This window comes from Ambystoma mexicanum, chromosome 9, assembly GCF_040938575.1.
Source record: "Ambystoma mexicanum isolate Mex_15411 chromosome 9, UKY_AmexF1_1, whole genome shotgun sequence".
NCBI classification, from domain to species: Eukaryota; Metazoa; Chordata; class Amphibia; order Caudata; family Ambystomatidae; genus Ambystoma; species Ambystoma mexicanum.
In genome coordinates, this window is record NC_090931.1 from 1,463,452,841 (window position 1) to 1,463,478,153 (window position 25,313).

Here is a 25,313-nt window from a genome sequence, read left to right on the forward strand (position 1 = left end):
GAGGAAGGGCCGGGAATGAAGGATACGCTGGAAATCGTTGCCCGGAGGAGGAAGGGCCGGGAATGAAGGATATGCTGGAAATCGTTGCCCGGAGGAGGAAGGGCCGGGAATGAAGGATACGCTGGAAATCGTTGCCTGGAGGAGGAAGGGCCGGGAATGAAGGATACGCTGGAAATCGTTGCCCGGAGGAGGAAGGGCCGGGAATGAAGGATACGCTGGAAATCGTTGCCCAGAGGAGGACGGGGTCATGGAAGGATGAGGCGGCAATGGACCCCAACTAGAGAGAGAAGTGAGGCGGCAGTCTGGAAGGAGGCAGAGAACAACTGAAGTAATAGGAGAGGAGCCTTAGATTAGGCAGAGAAGTGAAGGAATGTGTCCTCCGAGTAGAACAATAAGAGACGAGATCAAGTACACAAGCATATGTGGCCAAAGGGAAACCCGGACAAGTAAAGTGCTCCAGAGGCTGTAGCACAGAGGAGCTACACCCTCCTGCAAGGCCAACACATTGCTGCACCCAAGAAGGTAAGTGTGTGGAGTTGTAAGGAAGTCTGGACAGTAAAGCTTTGCAGCAGGGGAAGGGCATGGTAATTGCTCTGCCCAGTGCGGTTACCAGACTTTCATGCCCGGTCCCTATCAAGATGAACCTATGTACCAGGGGCGGTGGTGCCAGGTACAACAGCCAGCAGGACCCAGATGACTAGTGTGGCTTCCTGACAGGATCAAATGAAAGCCAAAGGCACAAAAAAGATACAACAAAGCCAAGGAATACTTTTTCACACTATCAATCCCATAGGGTGGGCGCGACTGTCTCTGTCCACAGGAGGGAACCTAACCTTAGAAAGACAGGGATGAACTGAGGTCCAAGGGCTAAGAGGAATCCAGTCAAGATCCTAATGTGCAGATCTTACAACTTACCCAAACCCTACTCCCTGTTCTTTACACGACACCCAAATGAACTCTGAAAGTGAAACTATGTCTCTTGTCGAGGTCTATATGTCAAACACTATTGTAGACGAGGACCAATGAGAGGGAGAAGATTAAGAGCCGGCTGAAAGTTCCGTCACAGACCCTTACCTAACCACGACCCAGAACCCACAAAGGCTGCCAGAGGGCACAAAGAAAGATAAAAAAGCCATAAGGCTTTCAATGGCTCCATCTTATACCCTGTCCGAGGCTAGAACAAAAGGAGAACAGAAAGACGCAGGCCTGCTGAGTGTTATATCACAGACATAGGCCGAAGACAGACGCACAGACAGGGAGATGCCGGAGCACCCACTGAGGGCTACACTGCAGATGCCGGAAAGCGATCAAAGACCAGGAAACAAACTCAGGGAGACCCTTGACCAGGCGGGAAACCTTTGACTGGTGGGTTTAAAACATCTCAGCCTGAAGTAAATCCTATACAAGACAGAAGACCCTCTTGGACACTGGTAAGAGTGTTTGAATGGTATTGCTTCTGGCCCAGGAGTGTGGCCTACCGGTAGAGGCTGATGATCACTCTGCTCCACTATGTATCCTAAGCAAGGGAGAAAGGAATACTTTCTGGTATCAGTGTGTTGAAAGGCATCCTCAGGCCAGAAGGGTGGCTAGTGGCTAGAGGCTACCTGGATGCTATCCAGCACAGAGGACTCTCAAAGGGAGGACAACCTTCACTTGCAAACTTCCAGTGGCTCCTCTCTGCCTTCGCCAAGCTCTGCTTGAGGCCTTCCTTTCGGAGGCCGGACCACCTCACACTGGCTTTGCACCTTGCACCTCGTCAATCAAATGTTCCCATTCAAGCAGACTGCTCTCCTGAATCCAGGGGTTCAAGGTCTGCATGGAGGATAACGAGCCCTGGATTACTTTCTTAAAGTATGGGTTGCCCTCCCTCACCCATATACCAAAGAAGACACAGGATGCCTGGCAGCACCACAGTGAACAGGTCTGGTAATATATAAACTGAAGTTACTAAATACCAGATCCTTGTCAGCTCATGCTGCATCCGTTAAAAGTCTTTTAGAAAACCGTGCACCAGATATTCTCTGCCTGACCGAGAAAAGGTTAAATGAGTCATCCACACCAGTGCTGGCTCAGGCCTTACCCTGCAATTATAAAATTATGCATTTGACCGAATGTCACCGCATCCAGGGAGTGGGGTGGCAATGATTTTTAAATCTAAATTTGCGGTCCCCCAGATTCCACTTACCCATACAGTTGCTATGGAAGCACTACTGCTGCGATGCACCATCTCGGCTTCCTACACATGCCACTTTTTGGTCATTTACCGACACCCCTGGGTCGCACGCCTGCTTTCTTGAACCCTTATTGGATCTTCTGACTGAGCTTCAGGTGAAGTTTGCTCATCTAGTCATACTCGGAAATTTTAATATTAAATTTAACAGGACCTCATGCACCTATCCTAAATCAATTTGTTTATGGCTTTCTTGATCTGGGCTTCCATCAATTTGTGATGGAACCCACCCAGGGGTTGGGGAACAAGTTGGATCTTGTGCTGGCCAACAAGTCGGAGCAATCCATTTTTCCAGCAGAACCAGTTCTGTGGTCGGACCACCACCTAATGACCTTTTTTCGTGAAACTTCCATGTCCCCCTTCCAAGAGTATTCCCCCTAGAGTTCTCTGCCGTAACTGGTGTTCGGCTGACCTTAAAGCACTGGTTGCACTAGTCAGTACGAAGTGCAGTTCATCTCATGAGGTAGATCTTTCTCTTTTTGTCTCACTCGTTGGAAGTAGGTGGATCCAACAGCGGAGGCGAACGTCCGAGCCATGGTTTTCAGACCAACTTAAGGTAGCCTGCCTGGAGCTTAGACAGGTCGAGCATAGGTGGCGCTGTACGTATGGCACCATAGAAAGAGCATGCTATAGGCAATGCGCCACTGGCTACTACGCTGCTGTCTTTGAAGCCAAAAGGGCTTTTCCCGTTCAGAAAATCGATAAAGCCCTTAGCAAGCCTAGGGAGCTATTCTCAGTGGTTAGCCGCCTCTCTCACTACTTCCGTTACCCCATCACAGGAGCTTTGTGACTCCCTGTCTACGTTTTTTGTCACTAAAATCGAAACCATCCAGTCTGATATTGCTTCCCTGGCTGTATGTCTTCCCAAATGGTCATTATTCCCTCTTTTTTAGAGACGTTGATCAGCACGTCGATAAATCTACTGAAGTCGGCAGCCCCCTTGGATCCGGTGCCTTTGTCTGTGCTGAAAGACCCACCTAGTGGGCTACTGTCCAAGATTACCCAGGCCATTACCGTTTCCGGCCAGTCAGGTGTCATCCCCAGGGAGCTGAAACAATCCATTGTCATTCCACTTCTAAAGAAGCGCACCCAGGACCCTTCACTTCCCTCAAACTTTTGCCCTATCTCCTTGCTGCCTTTCTTTATGAAGCTCTTAGAGACCTTAATCTCACCTCTTCTTTTATCTTTTCTGGAAACCTCAGGATTCTTTGACCCCTTCCATTCTGGATTTTGGCCCGGCTGGGGCAGAGAGAGTATCCTGGTATTGGTACTGGATGACATGGCCAGGCTGGTCGACAGGGATGGAGTGGGCGCCCTGATTTTGCTGGACTTGTCAGTGGCATTTGACACAGTTGACGACCCCACCCTGCTGGCCCGCCTGGCCCAATGCCGTTATCACTGGCACGGTGTTGGCTTGGTTCACCTCGTTCCTGACAGAGAGAGGCCACTTCCCTCCTTCTCCTCACTTCCTTGTTCTTTCCTGTGGAGTCCCTCAAGGTTCTTCCCTGTCCCCCATTCTCTTCAATATTTACATCTGGCCTCTTGTGTCTCATCCGCTCCTTCGGCATCAGATGCTACTCATATGCCGACAACACTCAGATCCTGATCGGGTTAGATATTGATCAGGCTGAGATGTCGTCTCACCTTTTTCGATGTCTATCAGTCGTGGGAGATTGGATGAACCACAACTGGCTGAACCTTAATGGAGACAAGACAGAGGTCCCCCCCCCTTTCTGTCACACTGAGTGTCCTCTTTTTGGCTGCCTTCACTTGGGTGTCTCCCCACCGCAGTCATGACTGTAAAACATCTTGGGGTAATGGTCTCTTCCACTCTCTCCATGGATCATCAGGTCTCAGCTGTCTGTAAGGCGGGGCATTTCCATTTGAAGATCTTATGGAAGGTGCTCCCCCTTATACCACCCCAACTGTGGCTCCCAGTCATGGCTGCCCTTGTTCTAAGTCGCCCTTAGTCGCCTGGACTACTCTAATGCGCTATATCTCCCCCAGCCCAAAGGTTTAGTCCAGCGACTGCAGTGCCTTCAAAATCTTGCAGCGCGAGTTGCCACTGGGTCCCCTTATGAAGCTTGCATCGCTCCAGTCCTATGGTCATTGCATTGGCTACTGGTGGCTCAATGCATTAATTTCAAATCTTTGTTTGGTTCGCTGTGCACTCCATGGTCAAGAGGCTGAATGCGTCTAGGACAAATTTAGCTGCTACTTTCCAATTCGCAAGCTTCATTCACTGTCTGCCGCCTGCTCTCCGTGCCTACTTTTCAAGATACTAGAGTGGGTGGCCGGGGCTTTTCTGTGGCTGCGGTCCAAATCTGGAACACCTTAACCCCCCACTAAGAAATGTTACCAATCACCTACAATGTAGGTGCTCTTTGAAGACCTTTCTTCTTTAGGCCACTGTGAACCGCCCGTCCTGTGATATTCTAGCGCCAAGATGCCACCGGGTGATAGTGCGCTCCATAAGCATTGTTAACATAACAAGCACAGATGCCTGTCATAGGACTGACCCCAAATGCTCTGCCTGCCTCCTCTGCTCTTACACACTATAGACCGTCTTCCCTCCCTAACCTCATCCCTCCCTGAACACAACTTCCATTGGTCTCTACAGCCGTCTGTTCCTTGTTTCTTTGTCCTTTCACTTCACTACGAGTGGAGGCAGGATCCCAAAAAGGCATGTAACATAGATTGTCGGCTGTCGGGGGGGGAAAAGGTGACGACACATCCCTTTCAATCCCTGGTGCCTAGTCAACGTGGCATCTTCACTGAAGAACCAATGGGCCTGTGGCCTTTCCAAGCAGGCTCAGTCCAGCCTGAAATGGAGGGACTGTCCTACTCTGAAGCACTGGGCTAAGGACACTTGTAAGAGTGTCCCATTAAGGCCTTATGCATGGAGAGCTGGGTCTTAACACATGGCCAACTGAGTTGGTCCATCTACCAAGGGCCCCCACTGTGACAGAGGGCGATATGATCTGAGCCAAATCTGTAATCGAAAGCAAGAGGGAGAAGCCCTTGCTGATAGTCAAAGGCAAGCAGTGAGCTGGGCACTATAACCCGTTTAGAGAAGCAGGCACGGTCCAATACCCATGGGACTGTAAGTTGGTGCTATATCTTTTGAGGCTCTGTATTAGTTATGGAATGTTAAGGGAGACCACGAGTCCTGTAAATTGGCCCTTGATTCACCTTCCGTTAATCAACACTGACACCTTTAGTAATAGTATTGTTTCTTGTTTCTAGGTTGCTTAGCCTCACCCATTCTGTTGTAGTGAATAACATTTTGAAACTCACATTCTGTTGATGCTTCCTCACCCTTGGCTGTATTGATATATGGGTTACTTGGATCCCTGTTTGTGTTGTCCTCTTTGTTGATAGTGTGGTTCCCTGTTTTGGACTGAGCAGCATATGCCCGCTGCAACTCTACATGTGCATGCTGGAATCCTGGTTCAGCATACTTCACCAAGCATAGTGGGTCTAGGAAGTTCCCCTTCTTGTGTGAATGACTCTTAACCTCAACTCTTCCATTTGACCTTTCTAGAGCTGGGCATAACTTGAGAATTTGCCCATGGAGCGAGTCAAATCAATTATCTCTCTACCCCTTTGCATGACGGTTCTCCTTCATTTGTGAAGGTATGCAAGAAACACTTTGAGTACTTCTCCCTGGTATATTCTCACTGTTTGTTTGTTTATTCACTTTTTATGCGCACCAGACCCGTGAGTAACAGGGCGCAACAATGAGAAGAATGCAAAGCTTACAAGGTTACATAATAAGACAATTATACAAGATCCAGTATATTCACTGGTATATTCTAAATAGATATGTCAGAAATACTAGTAGATGATTCAGTCAACAGTCACTTCATGACTAATCGAGTGCAGAGGTCCTCAAGTAATTGTATTCTGAGCCACTAATTCTAATCAGTTTCCTTCTCAGTTAAAACTTTACGTTGATATCAAAAGATACCAACAATGAATGTTTACCATATTACTCGAAAAGCCATTCCAGGTGGTAGTATTTCTTTTGTTTTCTTAGTTGGTCTTGTGTACATTTACTTATACCCCTTTACCTGAAGGTTTCCAACCCTCTTTCAACATAATCACCCCCAGCATTCATTCATAGGCTCATTATAGTGCTTTAATGTTACTAGGTTTCCACTGATGCTTTTAATTGAGCAGCTGATGCATTTTATCAGTGTTAGGTGTCCCTCTGCTGTCCAAATGGCAAACTGCACCTCTGTGTGGCCTTCCACTTCGACAACAGCTATAATTTTAACAAATGGAATGGGCATGGTTCTACGCGATTGCAAACCTTAAGAATAATTTCAGGTTACTTCTTTCCAACCCCACTTCTCTTCACACAAGGCACAGGAGTTCCAATGTCAATGAACAGGTAATTGCTGGCTCAACGTTTCAGGCTCTAAAGAGCGAAACGCTGTAGGATGAATGCCTCCTCATGAGCTAAAACTGAAAGCAGGTTCTGTAATTCCGCAATGTTATGCCATCACAGGGACTCTGCAATGGAACAAGGTTGACAATTACACCTCTACAAAGACACATCATAGAGATGCGTGCAATCAATGGATTAAACCTAGATACTGTTCGTATACCTCTCATTCCATCTGATAAAATGATGCCTTTCAAATTCAAAAGAAGTCACTTTCCTATACGTCTAGCCTTTTCAATTACCATTATTAAGTCACAGGGACAGACTTTTGAGAGACTCTGCCTATACCTTCTGAAACCTGTATTCAGTCATGGGCAACTATATGTTGCTCTCTCATTTGGCGCATTAAGTGTTATATCTGAGAAGAACGAGATTGTTAATTGCATTTAAAATGAGAGTGAATAAATTAATTGAATTGCAACAATCTTTAATTAATAACCTTTAAGATATGCTAGAACGGCGTATGTTATGCCGGGTACAGCTAGTACTAATAATTCTCAGTATTAAGTCTGACTTCTCGACTATTTGTCATGGAGCTCTGGATCTATCAAAGCTGCTAAGCAGGTAAGATACGTTCCAAGAAAGATAATGAACTCCACACACACACACACACTCAGCAAGGTTTTAGGAATTGCACCAGAGGTTCTGTTGAACCTTTTTTTATTGAGAGGACCCTGAAGCCAGGCCCAAAGATATACAGGCAAGTGATTTGATACAGTCCTGCTGAATGCCGGCTGGACACCTTATGATGAATGGCCTAATGCTGTGTTTTACTTTTCCTGATTTGAACCAGAGCCTGTGTGTCCTTATGTTGGTCTGTATGTTGGTTTGGTTGATCCCCTTACCGGCTGGAGTCATCCCTGTGTTGGTGTAGTTTTAATATTTATTTGATAGGTTCCTATGTTAGTTTAGCTTTAATCCTGTGTTGGCTGGATGCATTCCATAATTGTCTGTGATGGTTTGTCCCATTTGTTCCTTTGTTGTATTTATTCTTGCATTGTTTGGGTTGTTTCCTTTGTTGGTTAGTCTGTACCTGGGGTTGATTTAATTAGTATCTGTTTTTTGGATTTCCAGTTTTGGTTGCTGCAATCACTGTATTGGTTTTATTGGTCCTTCTGTTGGGATGGGTTCTCTCTGTGTTAGTTATAATTATCCATGTGTTGGTGGAGTTGTTCTCTATATTGGTTTGATGGGTTCAGTTATTGAGTTGGCATGGCCTCTTTGTTGTTTGGATACATTCCTTTGTTGGTTAAAAGTATGTATTATTTGCTTTGACCCCTGTGTTCGTTGAATTGGTTTCTATGGTGGCTGAGCTGGGTATTGGTTCAAGTGGTTACTGTGGTGATTTGGGTTGATATTTGTTTTATTTACCATTGCACCAAATAACATCAAAAATACACTACAACAGTCCTTCCAATTGCAACAGCACACAACCATCCCTAAAAAGTACAGTAACAGATATTATGGATAAAACTAAAGGAGGTATGCCTTTATCTTTAATGCTTGAATGTATTTATCTGTGAGATGACTTGGCATTTGCTTTTGTTGGGCTGGTATATGTATCAACCAGGATCATCAGTGTTTTAATTGAGTGTTCCTAAATTAATGATGTTGATGTCTTTATTAGTTGGTTTGTTCAATTTCATGGCTATGTTGTATTGTTGATTGATTTAGGTAAATTATATTGTTTTGTTAAAATATTTGCTGGTGTGGTCCTGCTTATTGTTCTGTAAGTCCTTCTATTGCCTGTGATATTGTTGGGAATGAAATGTGTGTGTTGCAGTTGGTGGTTTGGATCATATTTTGGTCCAAGTCGTTGTCATATTTATTGGGTTGTTCCCTGTCTTGGAACATGTGTGTGTTTTTGTTTTGGCTCTCCTAATAGGGTTGGTCAATGTCATAGCCATGTTGTCCTGATTTGACGTGATTTGGGTCCTTTTTTTTGCTTCAAACTTTGGTTGCAGTGCTTTCTGGGTTTGGCTTTTGCATAGTATTTGAAATTGGTATTTTGCATTTGCCAAGTTTGATCACATTCTGGTTGAGCTGATTCTGCTGTTTACTGGTGTTATTTATGTGTATGATGGCATTGTTCCTACGCATGCTGGATTTGTGTATGTTGTCAGAGGGTGGATCTCTTTTTTTAGCTGTTCAGTTTTGATACTTCCTGTTTTGGCCACAGTATGCTTATCTCTGTGCACTATTTTGGTAGTCTCTTTTTTAGCGGAGTAGGTTGCTGTGTCGGTTGGGTTAATCCCTGCCTTGGCCGTGATAGGCGCACTTAATTGTGTCAGTTGTTTTGGTTGGTTTCTGTCGTTCATTAGTCCAGTTCTATTGCTTGTTTGTTTATGTTGGCTTTGTCTTATTGCATATTTTGTTTTGCTTTATGCAATACTCTATTGTTCTATGTATCCATTATTTGCCCGAATTGCATGCAAAATCCAACTATTGATGGAGCCCTCCCACCAACACATTAATTATCTTCAGAAATCTGTTCCAAGCGCAAGCTTGATTCAAAATATTGTAACCGTCCTTAGGAGAAATTGGAGCAGATCTACATGACTTTGTATTCATGCACACAGCACCCACTGCATCAACAGATTCTGGATGACATCCACATAAACTGAGATTTCTGTGCACTCCACATTAGTTTCTTTTTCGGTTCTAGGTGATTTGGTAGAGTTTTTTCCTCAAATTCGAATTTGTCTCATTTTCTTCTTAGGTAATTGGGCTGCAAAATATGCAGGGGGAGACACCCCGCAACCGCCCCTGACTGCCCCCTATTTTTATTATCATCACGATTACCCCCCCATATATTTGCAGCCAAATATGTCTCAGAAAGTTCAACAGAAGAATTCGATGAATTCTTCTATGACCAAACCTCCCATTCCCCCTTTTCCCATGTCCCACAGACTCAACAGAAGTGTGATCGGGACTAGGACCTTTCTCCCTCCACCCTGACCGGGGAGATTTCGGTGTGTGCTCTTGTTCAGATTCCCGATCTATGCTCTGAGTCCACACACAATAGTGGGTTGCGACTGCTGGGGAGTGGAGTGGCCACCTCTCATCTAGTCTTCTGATCCGTCTACTACAATTCTACATCTTCTACAAATACCTAGAGCAATCCCTCCACATTGATGGGTCTTGGAGAACATGTTAGAGTCACACACCTCAATTGTGAGGTTATATCCATTAAAACATGTTGACGGACACACAGTTCACAGGGGTTGTTACTTTGAGCTCTAAAGGCTTCTTCACAGCAGAATCTCAGGATATGTATTCAATCTTAAATGTAGACATCCATTCAAGCTGGACTTATCCGGTGCTGGCCTAAGCAGACCCTGGAAATCCTGAGCTGACATAGCCATTGATCATATATGGTCACCTCCGCTTCACACCCTTTCTTTGATCGGGATTTAGGTCTGGCTGGACCTCGCAACAGACTTTCATAGCTGGTAGGCACATCTCCAAAGTACAGGTACGTGTAATCATGACCCTGCAGGGTGTAGTGTCCCTCTGACGCACATAAGTAGTTATGTCCTAAGCCCTAGAATTAGGGCTCGTCAAGGTAAACATGATAAACCAGCAGGTACAAAAGTAAAGAAGTACAGGGACACCACCTGAGAGTTAGAGTTTAACACTTTCCTTCTCTGGTCTGGAGAGTGTCTTGGTGGAAGGTTTTAGTCATCAGGAGGTCAGTATAGTGGAGAAGTAGGGCTGTCCTGCTGTAGATGTATATGTGAATAGAAAACAGTACATTTGCACTGTTCGACTCTCAAAGTTCGCTCCGGGGAAATCTCTCATGCATGCTCCGACTTTAAAAGTTGGGCCCGCACTGCGATGTCTTTTCCCCAGTTATGCTTTATAGCTTATGCTTTTCCCCCTACTCCTCTTGTTATATGGGAACCGAGAAACCAGAGGGCACGATGGATTTCGATACTGTGGCAAGGAGTAGGATCAAGTAGAATATATTTCTTTTGCATACCTTTGGGACGTACCCTTGCCCCTTCTACAAAACTCCCATTTTCAGATCTATCTCCTACCTCAAGTGGAGGGAAGACTTTTTCACCCAGACCCGGGAAGTTTGAGCCCTTTGGTATAAAGGTGTAGATCCCAAGAATGGTGACATGACATGTGCTCCTTGATCTGCTTGAAGGCCCACACCAAAGGTAGTTTCGGATGAGGCGTTGCTGATGGTGTTCTGAAAAAGGGGTAGATCAACTCATTGGCTGCATCCCCAGTTATGGAATGTTCAGTTAGCTTTCCCAATAAAATGCCATAAAGAGGTGGCTAACACAGGATAGTTGGCGGTAATTTCGGAACTTAAGAAAGAACTCCAGCTCAAGGTTTCATTTTTTTGTTCTGCTGGTTGTTTGTAAGGGCCCAGTAATATCTAAATCTGACCCTGCCCTATTTGCATTACTTTGATCTCCGATATTGCTGTCTTGTAAGGTTGGTTATGGTGAAATGTATCTTTTTGGTCACCATCCTTTCCACCTGCATGGTGGAAACGGTGTGGATTTTGTCAGCAGGACTGCGTACGTAGTTTTTACGCGCGATTCAGTGACCTTGAGTATGTAACATTTCTTCCCATCCAAAGTAGTTTCTAAATTTCATATTCACCAAAAGATCAATCTGGCAGTTATTTATGTCCTCCTCCGCATCCTTCTGAAATTTAGGCAAGATTCCATATGCCAGACCTAGAATGGGTCTCCATTCCTTTTATATTTCCAGTACAGCGGCCTTCAGGTAGAGCATTCACCTCTTTGCAGGTTTCGATGTTTTTAAGTCCTGCTAGGGTCCCAGTGAACCTTGCCAAGGCACCATCTGTTATGCGTGTTGCGTGTGTATGAACGATCATCCGGCCAAGGAGAGGAGGCAAGCATTGGTTCCCAGTGTACCCGAGGGTGAACTTCGACATCAGCTCTCTTACGAAATGTTCCTTGATATTTACGAGGTAGCCAATTGGGCTGCAATGCATACCTTTTCAAAACATATTACCTGGACTCCATGGTTTGTCGAGGAGGCAACATTTGGGCAAGCAGAACCTCTTGGTATAGGATACCTCAATATCTGCTTACAAAGTACCACCTACTGAATCTCATGTATGACAAATATGCTGTGGGAGTGCTTCTACTGAATCTCATGTGTGATAGATATGCTGTGAGAGTGCTTCTACTGAATCTCATGTGTGATAGATATGCTGTGGGAGTGCTTCTACTGAATCTCATGTGTGATAGATATGCTGTGGGAGTGCTTCTACTGAATCTCATGTATGACAAATATGCTGTGGGAGTGCTTCTACTGAATCTCATGTGTGATAGATATGCTGTGGGAGTGCTTCTACTGAATCTCATGTGTGATAGATATGCTGTGAGAGTGCTTCTACTGAATCTCATGTGTGATAGATATGCTGTGGGAGTGCTTCTACTGAATCTCATGTGTGATAGATATGCTGTGGGAGTGCTTCTACTGAATCTCATGTATGACAAATATGCTGTGGGAGTGCTTCTACTGAATCTCATGTGTGATAGATATGCTGTGGGAGTGCTTCTACTGAATCTCATGAGTGATAGATATGCTGTGGGAGTGCTTCTACTGAATCTCATGTGTGATAGATATGCTGTGGGGGTGCTTCTACGGAATCTCATGTAAGACAGATATGCCGTGAGAGTGCTTCTGCTGAATCTCATGTGTGATAGATATGCTGTGGGAGTGTTTCTGGGGCAAAGAGCCTAAATAAGAAGATTCCCTTTCGGAGAACTCATTATCTTCCTTTGGTGATATTTTTCCGATCTATACATGATTCCTTCCACAGATGCATTATCACCCTCACATCTGTGAATCGGCTACCATGAGGTATAACACAGCAGTACCTTTCTGTCTCTTCTTTTCAAAGGGACACCTGGGGAGAACTGGCTTTTTTGGGGTATGGGGGGGATCACAGCCAACCCTGTGTGAATGGTGAGAAAGTCCCTTGTCAGCGTAGTTTCCATGACTTCAGGGTAGATCATAGCCACTCCCCTGGTGATTATAACATTCTCCAAGGTCCAGTTTGCTCTGGGATCCTTATTCCGTGGATGATGGGCCTGCAAGAAGAAGCTTGCATTGATCATATAGAGCCATGGGCGGTAAGTAACGTTCTCCCCTGTTTGAGCCGAGTCTCACATCTCTGTGCACGTCCACTCACTGTTGAGCAGTTCTGCCATCGCCATTTTCAGATCTCCTTCTGTCCATGTCCTGCCATCACTGTTCACCTCCTTCTCCATCCTCTTCACTCCCATCTTAATCTCCACATTGCACCTGCTTAAACCCATTGAACAGGCCTTGTTTGCTTTATGACCTCTCGGTTGCTTAGTCTACTTCGTCGCTTAAGGTCCTTTCTTTTGATTTGGTTTTGGCTTTGCTACCTCATCCCTGATGTGTCCACATGAACTCTTTGCAGAGAGTAGGAGCTGTTGCTCCAGTTGAATCGACATCCGCATTCTTCTTTTACCGTTTTCCTGTATGATTTGTCTTTGTGTTTTCTATTGCAGGAAGGTCAACAAGTGCTATCGAGGCCGTTCCTGCCCCATCATCGTCCACTGCAGGTAACGGTGGCCCGTCATTACATGTGCAACATTTAAGGCTCAGACAAGGCGGTTTCAAGCTGATGTCCTTCTAGAAAGATTTCCTGGATAATAAGTGACTGATGGAATATGCAGCGAAACTTGATCATCCCAAATTCCTGTTTGGTGGGCATAATGTTGGCGATGGAATATTTCTGCATTCGGATCCGTCTAGTCCATTTGATCTGAAGATGCTTTTGCGTAGACAGCACGTGACGTTTTAGCCTGATCATCTGCAGTGAGATTCTTGCAAGAATCATTGATCGGCTTATACAGCCTTGTGCAGATTCCTGGGCAGGTGGCATATGCACCTTACATGAGCATGCATGTGAAGGAGCCGTGTGGCTCTTTGCAATATTGCACTTACGGAAGTCAGGGGCAGGCACGTACCACAGTTGGATGTGGGACAAGGGCTTCTTTCACTGAGGTTCCCAATGAATACTGCTGACGCTGTCTCTCTGTTGTATTTCAGTGAAGGAGCTGGAAGAACTGGGACCTACATCCTGATAGACATGGTCCTCAACCGAATGGCCAAAGGTGAGGATTAGGGTCATAATATACAACCCGCTCTCCAACCCTGAGATCATATCATGTTACACCCATTTCTGGGAAATGTGACTGCCTTCCGGGGATAGTCGACACAACCACATTTCAATATTGCATACATTTAAAGAAAATGCCAGATAAACTTCTAATTCAGTTGTATTCCGATCTCTGATATCCAACGTCAGCCGCCACCTCGGCAGCGTTCAAAACCACAAGGTTCCTCTGTCCTCCAATGTCAAGGAATTCACACTTAAATCCCATACATTTATTTGATTTTATAAGCATATTTCTTTAGCACAATCTAGGCCTTAGGCATCTGAATCCTGTACAAAATAATCAGACATTCAAAACTAAGAATGCAGAAGTGTCACAGCAACAAAAGAACTCAGAAGTAAGCAACAATAGGCAGACGCAAACCGAGCAAAAGAAATGCCTCTAAGATATTGCCTGAAAAGCAAGTACGCCGGTAGCGCGCCACATCAGTAGGGATGGAGTTCAACAGTAAACAAACTTGGATCTGTGTTTTTATTTATCTGAAGAACAGGGGTGTCAATTTCGACCAGTAATGACTTGCAGCTGGCTCGTGCAGACCCCAGAAGGGCGCCAGGTCAATAGTCAATAGCATTGAAATGATGCAATGAGAACTAGTGGTGAGCCAGCTCATGAGGGTTTACAAAAGTGGTGACCGGGGTCAAAACAAAAACATATTTACAGAGTGGGGTAAAGAAACAACTGTTGTAAAGAAACAAAACCCCATCTGCATGGGCTTTTCCCAACATTCTATTGCTAAAAACATTTAGCTTGGTGGACAGATTTGGATGAAAATAAAAAAATAAAAATTCTTGCCACGGCCACTCAGAACTGGACAGTTTGGGGAATATTTGTCAAACGTTTCAAAGGTTTTTCAGAAACAAAAAACATTTTTTCGGCCTACTCCCATTCATTTGCTCAAAAAGAAAAAAGGTGCTTCCATTGAACACACATAGCGCAAACAATAATGGACAAATTTGCACCAATTAGGAAATAACGTGGACAAAAGGAGCTGTCGAAGGGCCTTTCGTTGCGTTGGGGTAAAACAATGCAGTAGTTTTGAAATGTCTTCTTCGAGAGAAGGGGGGTGTCCACTCATCCCCCAAACATGTATATATCCACTTTGGTGCATTGCTTTGGTGATCCTTTTCAGAAATGAAAAGCCGGGAAAAAATTCCTTGATGCAAGTGGTTCCCGCGGTGATCCAGAGGAAGCCGAGATATTTGGAAGAGGGAAAGGAGTGTATTGATATCAGGATATAACTTGAGGGTGGGGAAAGAGGACCACATGTGTAGTGCAGGAGTAAGGACGATTCTGGGGAGCCGTTTCTTCCAGACCATTTTCATTTTATTGGGGGAAGACTGCAGGATTTCTGTGGGAATCCCACGTAAACGTTGCAAGACGCGGTCGGAAAAAAAATGTGTCTGATGAACCGGCCAGTGAAAGGGTGTAATGGGCGAGGTTCCGGGAGATAATGCAGCGGTAGTAGTGTTACTGCCACATTTTTACCCCTCCACCCAACTCCTGATGACCCCCATTCTCATTTCACCAGAGCAAAGTCAGTAGGACTGGCCTTTCAGAGGCACATCCCTATCTTGGGGAGCCATATGGGCCACCACGCATGCTTCTTGCAAACATTACACCTTCAATGCTTCCACCAAAATGGAGGTATCATTTAGACAAGATGCTCGGCAGAATCCTACCCCTTTCTTGAACATGGTTCTCGTAGGCTGTCAGGCCCTCTCCCCCAAGGGGGGGCGTCGAGGTACACTGGTTCTAAACCAAAGTCGGCAGGAGGGGCAGCGGGACACCAGAGAAAGGAAACATGGCCTCTGCCCCGCCGCAGGAATTTGACATGCTCCATCCTTGAAGGCGAAGGGGAAATAGATCTATGCAGCAAAGCGGCTCAGTTTGTGTGGCTGAATTTATAGGAGCGGGGCCCGCATGAGAAGAGGCGAATGTAAAAGTCCCAAAGAGACTGAAAATGTTTTTAAAACAGTTCTTGGCATGCCTGGTGATGGAGACAAATCCCAACTGGCTGTCATTTTTCCAGATTTTGATTCTTGAAACATGGAATTTCAAAAGTCAAAGGACCATTATAATAAATGAAAAGACACAACCTTCGCATAGCCAATAATCAACCCACTGTGGTTTTAAGTATTAATAGACACAGACGTCAAAATGGTTCCATCCACTGCTTCGGCCATATCCAACTGGACCTTGGTCCCTGTTGGAACCCCAAACAGCTTGCCTCATGTTTATTCCATGCACATACCTGGTGGCCCTCCAAGTTCAATAAAGCAGGGTCTCATGTAACTGTCTGCATATCACCATCAACATGATCAAGGCTCCCCTTCCAGTAGACCATGCAAGAGTAGCCAAATAAGGAGCAATTCAACCCTCAGTTTGCCCCTCCTCCCTAAGGTTTTAATGTCCCTTCTTGGCCCTTTCTTTCAAGGTTGTAAGGCTGTGTATCATTGGGCCCTTGCTGCAATGTGTTACAGAATATGTCTCAGTGGCATCCCCCCTTGTGCCATGCGCGTCCGGTTATGTAGCATTATAGTTTTCCTTTCACCTATGTGAGTGTGTCAGTACACAGTTCAATTGTGTTGATCTTTCTGTGATCTGAGTTAGCCATTCCGCCATCTTGGGTCAGGATAAGTCTCAATATTGTTCATCCAAAGAGACAGTTACATTTCCAGAATTGCGCTCTTAGTAGCTGAGCAACTTGGGGATTTGCTCTCTGAAGATATTGGAGGTATGAAGCTTGTCATCAAGACATCGGCAGAGATCACACAATAACATGAAGCCAAGTTTGCGACTTTCAATCTGGCACTATTCCTGGCTTCACGACCCCACACATCATATGATATGACTGGTTATTTATAACGCACTTAATACCCAGAGGTTTCTAAGCGCGGACCCGGGATCGAATCTGTGTTGCTCTGCGTCGTCTTGCTTCCAAGGCAGCACATTGCCCCTGAGCTATCCTCCCCAGAGGATAGCTCCCTCTGGCAGGGAGGGTCTTGAAGCTTCTCGCAGGAGAATGGTAGGCGGCATGGCTGACCCAGGCAGTCCCAGGCAACATCCTTAGATGCCAGCTGCAGGAGGGAGAGAGCCCTCCCCAGACTCCCCAGGATTTAGCTGCAACAACTTAAGAATTCTGCAGCACCAAAACAGAAATATTGCTGCCCAAATCTGCAAATGTCATGGCAATTATCCTAAATCAAAATAGTAAAAGGTAGCTACTAAGCTTCTGGAAAATAATTGCTGGCGTGCCTGTGGCGGCTCCTGATTGAAACCAGGCTCTTATAGCGTAATGTTATTGATTTAGATGATGTGCGGGACCTTGCAACACTGGCCGCGTGAGCCTACGATATCTTTTTTTTTTCCTGCCCCCCCGCCTCCAATATCGAGGAAGCTGGGGGACACCCCCGCATCCCCCCAAGGCCAATACACACCGATCATGGGGAGCGAGGGACACCCCGGCAACACCCGCTCCCCATGATCGGTGTGTATTAGCCAATTTGTTCGAATATATTCATCGAATGGTACAGGCCAAATTCGGTCAAATGTACCATTCGGCCAAATGTATTCGAACAAAAAATCTACTTATACCATCCTTTACACTAATTAAAATGACCGACAGACATTTTGCATCTTTTTTGCACCATTCATGGAGTTTTGTTGCCTATATGTAAACAATACATCTTTTTGTTGTGAGCACAACATTGAAATCAGTTGGATGGTCTGTCTCCTGTTCATTCAGAGGCTGAAGTCAGAACAGGGCTCCCTGGTGTCCCTTTCTGGGACACTTCAGAGCTTAGAAAACAGAGCAGCTTTCTGTGTAGATAGAAGGCCGGTAAGACCAGATATGAGTTTGCTGGCATGACATTGGATGCAGAGGTAGCCCCCTTGTTGTCTTCCTCTGCAGGGAGCCCAAAAGTTCCCCATCACCAGCCCGAGCGGCAGTCTAAAAGATGTACACGTTCTCCCTCCTATTTGCTGGTTCTTAGGGGAGTCTCAGATGGGTGTGTTTGACTGAACTTCGACCAAGAAAACGATCAAAAAAATTCAGTCAAAAGTAAAAGGTCAAATGTTTTTCGAACAAGTAGGCTAACACCTGTGCAAAGGGTGACGACCACCATTCTGTGAACGAGGACTTTGTTAAAAGTTCACTGTTCGCTTTTCTCAGGCCAACGGGGGATGTGAAATGTTACACATGCAGCATTTGAACCCCAAAGTGGGAGGGGCAGTGCAGATTTTAGGGATGTAGGGTAAAACGAGGAAACATGGAAGAACATGCCCTGTGTGCCACAGGTTAATAAACATATTACAAGGACATAGAACAGGCCCAGTTCACCCAGAAGCAAATGTGCACTGCCCTTGAAGTAGCCACCAACTGGACCCAATGAGGAAACCCAAATACCCAATATGTGCATCGCCCCCAAATACCACAATGTGGGGGCAGGCCATGCAGAGCCACAGACCTCACTGGCCTGCCACAACCCTGGAGCACCACACTTGATGTTCATTAAAAAATGCACTATGGTTTAACTGGGCGTGTAGTGTCCAGCGCTATCTTCACTGAGCAGGCCTACGGAGAACTCGTAAAGTGTTAGCGGACACATGGCTCCAGCTAGAGGTCAGAACTTAGATGTATACTCAGTGAGAATGTTTTTATGCTAGTCACTGTACAGTTCTACTTCCATGGTATCAGCATTGTTCACTGTTTTATCAAGTTTTTAACAGGCCAAGTCTTATCATTGAACCCCTTTCCGTCATGTGTTTTGAAAAATCTCTCATCACTGTTCCCATTTCTGTAATCTGTGCTAGGATAGGCATTATTGATGTGCTTCCTGTTATATAGCAGAATGTTTCTCGACATTGTTCCCTTTTCTGCCCCTTGTTTAACAGCACAGGTCTCATTATTGTTCCCCTTATGTGTGTCAAGAAATCCATCATCATTATTCCCTTTTCTATAACGTGTATTGGATTGCCGTCAATCTTGTTTTGCTCTCTGTATTGTAATAGGCTTCATCTGAATAGTGTTCCCTATTCTGCCATGTTGTTATCTCCTTTCTGTCATGTGTGTCGAGAAATCGCCCATCATTGTTCCCCTTTTCTACAATGTGCCCCGGGAGAGGTCACATTGTTCTGCTTCCTGTCATGCAACAGGCAGACTACCTTGCAACAGTTTTCCCTATTCTGCCATATATTTAGTAGGACAAGTCTCACCATTGTTCTCTGTTGTGTCATGCGTGTTGATAAATCTCTCGCGATTGTTTCCCTTTCTGCCATGTGCATCAGGAGAAGTCTCATTTGTGTTCCTGTCTCCTGCTTTCCACCAGGTGTAAAGGAAATTGATATTGCTGCTTCCCTAGAACACATTCGAGATCAGAGACCAGGGATGGTCCGAACCAAGGTCAGAGGGGGCTGCAACTGAAGCAATCAGTGTTTAGAGCCGGGGAGGTGGGATGGAAGTCATAATGTGGGCAGCCTGGGTCAGGTGGAATTGATGCTGGGGCCCTCTCTGGGGAGGAGCAAGATTGCCTGTTCTGCATTTACTCGGGTTAGAGCCTTGGTAAACTAGGGTTTATTGCACGTCCTTTTACTGTGGTTTTACTGTGGTTCAATTTTTGTGAGTTACAACGCTTCAAGATGGCAAACATGAGTAGTAGCACGTGCTGTGTAAATATGAAGATATTGCTACTGCGGTCAAGCCGGGGTGTTGTGGGGTCACTGCTGAGGCGGATAGTGTGGATATAGGTCTGGGGGAGATGAGGTTAATGGTGAGACAGTCACCATACTTAAGGCCTGGGTCATGTTTCCTTTGTGCAAAGAGCCGTCCATGTGGTTTGGTCTGGTTGAAACCGGGTTCATGCTGTGGCAGTCACTCTGGTTAGTCATGGGTGAGTCATGGTTCATCCTGTGGCATTCATCATGGATCTTCCAACAGTCACCACCGTTGGGTCTTGATTTGATGGCGCTAACCCTACACCAGTCACCATGGATAGGCATGGGTGGAGTAGGGTTGATATCACCAGGGATAACGCAGAGTTAATGATCATCCCCCACTGTTGCTATGACCTTTGGAAGGTAGGGTAGAAGATGGCACCAGTGCCGTCGGCAGGATTGATGCAGTGCAAGCAACAGAGTAAAAGCCTTGGTGATATTAAATGTTTCTGTGCTTTTCTTCCCCTCCAGGACCAGTTTGAGTTTGCACTCACAGCCGTAGCGGAAGAAGTGAACGCCATCCTGAAGGCCCTACCACAGTGACCCATGGATGCACTACACTGCCTCGTGCCCTCTTCCACCAGCCATCTGCCCCATCTGTCAACCCCCCTGCCCAAGAGGCCCACAAAATGGACAGCAGCCTGTGTGCGGTGTGAGTCCTACAGAAGGGACGGCCAGCTTCCTACTCCTACACTGTGAGGTCTACAGATGGAAGTCTGCTTCCTGCAGCGAGTCCAACTTTAGGCAGCCCGCTTTTTGCAGTCTAAACCCTGAGGAAGGCAATCTGATTGCTGCAGACACAATAGTGGCCTGGTTCCTGGAGTTGCAACTCAGGAGGCGCATTCTGCTTCCTGCGGTGAATCCCACAAAAGGCATCCGGGTTTCTGCAGTGTGAATACATTCCTGCAATTTCTTCAGCGAGAGCTCTCCCTACCATGCACGTGGTGTTTTCATATTCATTTGATATGGAGACATTTAATCAATGCTGCAGCTCTTGGTGCCTAATACAATGGGTATTTTACCTTCCCCCTATAGGATCAGTATTGTAAATTACCTTACAGTTCCTGCGGAAGGATGACTTTCCAAGGTCAGTTAAGCTAGTGCATTGCCTGGGAAGTAGCGGGCTCCCTTTATGACCTAGTCCCTTCCTGCCTATTGTGCAGCCTCCTACCTTGGCACTGGCACAAGTCCCTTGCACACACATACCACATTTGACGTTGAACTATAGTTCCAGGAGGGTATCACCGAGCTGTGCCTTGAACTTCCTATATCCCCGCCATTGCTCGCAATGTTAAACCTTACTATGGTCTGTCCAATGGAAAAGTCTGCTTTGTGTCTTTCCGAAGGTATTTTAATCCCAAAAACATAGTACAAAATCTCCAAAATTAAGGTGAAGAAAGAAGAGGATTTCCAAAGAGTGTAGATTTGAAAATGGCAGTCTTCCTGTGGTGTTGGCCCAGGAATACTAGAGACTCAAGGGAGGGTTCTCATCCTTGGCTTTGAGGAGAGCCAAGAGAGGGAGCCGCACATCTAGACTGGAGGTGATCGCAATCAAGGGAAGGCTGGTCACACTCAAAAATACCCAATAAAAAGTGTAAAGAGCAGAAAGAGAGAGCGAGATTAGTGAGGCTACAAGGGTACAGTTCCTACTCAGAAGTGAGACAGCTTACAGTATTCTGCCCTTATTTCAATGGGGCCTCACCGGCAGTATTCTGTATACCTGCTTGTGAGACCTAACAACTCAAATCTAGCCGGATCCAGGAAACAACTTTATGTGTTGACTCGACAAAATATTCACAACCAAATAAGTGGACATGCTGATTATATTACTTGTATAATATGGGTATATGTACAGAAATACGGAATTGTTTTCCTTAGTGGACCATGAGTGCTGTACATTTCCAGTTTTCCTTAATAGATATCCAGAGGTTTTGAGAGCTGTCCCTCAAGGACACCCCAATCAATTAGATGTGTGACTTAAAATGACTTAAGGTAGTTTAGCTTGGATGCCAGTGCCTCCTCTCCATCATTAGAGAGCTCTGCTACTAGCCCTCAGCCCTCTAACCCAATTTGATCACTGCACTTCACACCCATGGGCCTCCACTCTTCTTGCTTTAATCTTCTCTTGAACCCAATGTAGTCACTGTGCTGTGCACTAACCTCATGGGACTCCACTCTTCTTCACCTTCTTGCTCTACTCTCCCTTATAGCTCGATGTGGTCACTGCATCCTGCACTAACCTAATGAGACTCCACTCTTCTTCACCTTCTTGCTCTACTCGCCCCTCCAGCTCGATGTGGTCTCTGCATCCTGCACTAACCTCATGGGACTCCACTCTTCACTTTATTGCTCTACTCTCCCCTTCAGCCCACTGTGGTTGCTGCATCCTGCACTAACCTCATGGGGCTCCACTCTTCCTCACCTTCTTGCTCTACTTTCCCCTCCAACCCAATGTGATCACTGTGTCCTGCACTAACCCCACGGGACTCCACTCTTCTTCACCTTCTTGCTCTACTCTCCCCTCCAACCCAATTTGGTCACTGTGTCCTGAACTAACCTCATGGGGTTCCACTCTTCTTCACCTTCTTGCTCTACTCTACCCTCCATCCCAATGTGGTCACTGCGTCCTGAACTAACCTCATGGGGTTCCACTCTTCTTCACCTTCTTGCTCTACTCTACCCTCCATCCCAATGTGGTCACTACGTCCTGAACTAACCTCATGGGGTTCCACTCTTCTTCACCTTCTTGCTCTACTCTACCCTCCATCCCAATGTGGTCACTACGTCCTGAACTAACCTCATGGGGTTCCACTCTTCTTCACCTTCTTGCTCTACTCTCCCCACCAGCCCACTGTGGTCACTTCGTCCTGAGCTAAGCTCGTAGGGCTCCACTCGTCTTCCCTTTTTTGCTCTACTCTCTCCTCCAACCCACTGTGGTCCCTGCGCTCTGAATTAACCTCATGGGACTCCACTCACCTTCTTGCTCTACTCTCCCCTCCAGCCCACTGTGGTCACTGCGCTCTGAATTAACCTCATGGGGCTCCACTCTTCTTCGCCTTTTGCTCTAATCTCTCCTCCAGCCCACTGTGGTCTCTGCATCCTGCACTAACCTCATGGGACTCCACTCTTCTTCACCTTTTTGCTCTATTCTCCCCTCCAACCCAATGTGGTCACTGTGCCCTGCACTAACCTCATGGGACTCCACTCTTCACTTTCTTGCTCTACTCTCCCCTCCAGCCCACTGTGGTTGCTGCATCCTGCACTAACCTCGTGGGGCTCCACTCACCTTCTTGCTCTACTCTCCCCTCCAGCACACTGTGATCGCTGCGTCTTGCACTAACCTCATGGGGCTCCACTCTTCTTCACCTTCTTGCTCTACTTTCCCCTCCAACCCAATGTGATCACTGTGTCCTGCACTAACCCTACGGGACTCCACTCTTCTTCACCTTCTTGCTCTACTCTCCCCTCCAACCCAATGTGGTCACTGTGTCCTGAACTAACCTCATGGGGTTCCACTCTTCTTCACCTTCTTGCTCTACTCTACCCTCCATCCCAATGTGGTCACTGCGTCCTGAACTAACCTCATGGGGTTCCACTCTTCTTCACCTTCTTGCTCTACTCTCCCCACCAGCCCACTGTGGTCACTTCGTCCTGAGCTAAGCTCGTAGGGCTCCACTCGTCTTCACTTTTTTGCTCTACTCTCTCCTCCAACCCACTGTGGTCCCTGCGCTCTGAATTAACCTCATGGGACTCCACTCACCTTCTTGCTCTACTCTCCCCTCCAGCCCTGTGGTCACTGCGCTCTGAATTAACCTCATGGGGCTCCACTCTTCTTCGCCTTTTGCTCTAATCTACCCTCCAGCCCACTGTGGTCACTGCACTCTGAATTAACCTCATGGGACTCCACTCTTCTTCACCTTCTTGCTCTACTCTCCCCTGCGACCCAACATGGTCACTGCGTCCTGCACTAACCTCATGGGACGCCACTCTTCGCCTTCTTGCTCTACTCTCCCCTCCAGCCCACTGTGGTCGCTGCGTCCTGCACTAACCTCATGGGGCCCCACTCACCTTCTTGCTCTACTCCCTCCAGCCCACTGTGGTCACTGCGCTCTGAATTAACCTCATGGGGCTCCACTCTTCTTCGCCTTTTGCTCTAATCTACCCTCCAGCCCACTGTGGTCACTGCACTCTGAATTAACCTCATGGGGCTCCACTCTTCTTCACCTTCTGGCTCTACTCTCCCCTGCGACCCAACATGGTCACTGCGTCCTGCACTAACCTCATGGGATGCCACTCTTCGCCGTCTTGCTCTACTCTCCCCTCCAGCCCACTGTGGTCGCTGCGTCCTGCACTAACCTCATGGGGCTCCACTCACCTTCTTGCTCTACTCCCTCCAGCCCACTGTGGTCACTGCGCTCTGAATTAACCTCATGGGGCTCCACTCATCTTTGCCTTTTACTCTAATCTCCTCTCCACCTTTCTACTGTCGCCCCTTCTCTATGTTCCAGTATCTGATACCCTCTGTCAGTGGTCATCTGTTCTGCACCCTTCTTCCTTCTCTCCCTCACTTCACTTCTTTGGGTCTATTCTTACTCTCCCTGACCTACATGCTACGTTTCTGCTCTGCTCCAGTATTCCTTTTATCAATGTATCCTGTATCCATGTATCTCACCATGTGGCTCATCCCTATAGCTGCATCCCTCTTTTTTCTGACTCATTCCTGGCACCACTTTGCCACCTTCTACCTATTGCATGAGCTTCATTGTGTCTGCAGCCAGGGCGAGCATCAGGGCATTTTGAGCTTTTCAAATGAAATGGGCACTTGAACCTTGTCAGCCACTCTTGTCCGTAGCGATTATGTAAAGTGCTCTGAACAAATCAAGAATGTAAGTGCACACTGCAGCAGGCTACTGCCCCTTCTGGGCGCCCAGGGGCAGAAGGTGGTGTGCCAAACCACTGTCTTCTCCCCTACCTAAACTAAAACCCTGCCTTCCTTTTGATCCAAGTGCAGGCTCTGTCGTGCCACTCCAACTAACCCACCTCGTGTCCTGTTCATTCATTCAGTGTTGTGTGTTCACAACCTCATGCAGAGAGACATTTCTAGAGAAAGAATATATATAATTTAATTTTGTATCTTGATGTGAATAAAGTCTAAGTGTTGAGTTTGTGCAGCTGCACCTGACCCTGTCCGGCTCGTTATTTTTCTGGTTTATTTTCTGGGGGTATAGTGTGGGGTGACCCACCAAATAAAGCATGCTTCGGTGTGGCACACTAGAGAAGCTCGTGCAAACACAGACACCTCAGGTGTACATATACCTCCTCAGAGTATCAACAGTACACACAAAACGGATCACAAAGACGCTACACCATGACATACACAATCTCGTCCACAACTATTGCATCAGCACATAAACCTGCTCAACTACAGGCACAGCAGTGCATCCACATCCATCAGCCACTGCAGTAGCACATAAACATGATCATCTACAGGCACAACAGTGCATCCACATCCATCAGCCACTGCAGTAGCACATAAACATGCTCATCTACAGGCACAACAGTGCATCCACATCCATCAGCCACTGCAGGAGCACATAAACATGCACATCTACAGGCACAACAGTGCATCCACATCCATCAGCCACTGCAGGACAGTGCATCCACATCCATCAGCCACTGCAGTAGCACATAAACATGCTCAACTACAGGCACAGCA

At 46.4% G+C, this 25,313-nt stretch overlaps 1 protein-coding gene across 2 annotated transcripts in view; it reads left to right on the forward strand.

Annotated features, from left to right (window-relative positions):
- PTPRN (protein tyrosine phosphatase receptor type N) overlaps positions 1 to 24,774 on the forward strand; it is a 488,337-nt gene extending 463,563 nt beyond the window's left edge. For both annotated transcript variants that reach the window (XM_069616889.1, XM_069616888.1), the window contains exons 20-23: positions 13,214 to 13,267; positions 13,758 to 13,822; positions 19,213 to 19,286; positions 20,069 to 24,774. In XM_069616889.1, coding sequence (XP_069472990.1) covers positions 13,214 to 13,267; positions 13,758 to 13,822; positions 19,213 to 19,286; positions 20,069 to 20,140 — 265 coding nt within the window. In that variant the 3' untranslated portion in view covers positions 20,141 to 24,774. The remainder of the gene's footprint in view (positions 1 to 13,213; positions 13,268 to 13,757; positions 13,823 to 19,212; positions 19,287 to 20,068) is intronic.
- Positions 24,775 to 25,313: the final 539 nt, after the last annotated feature.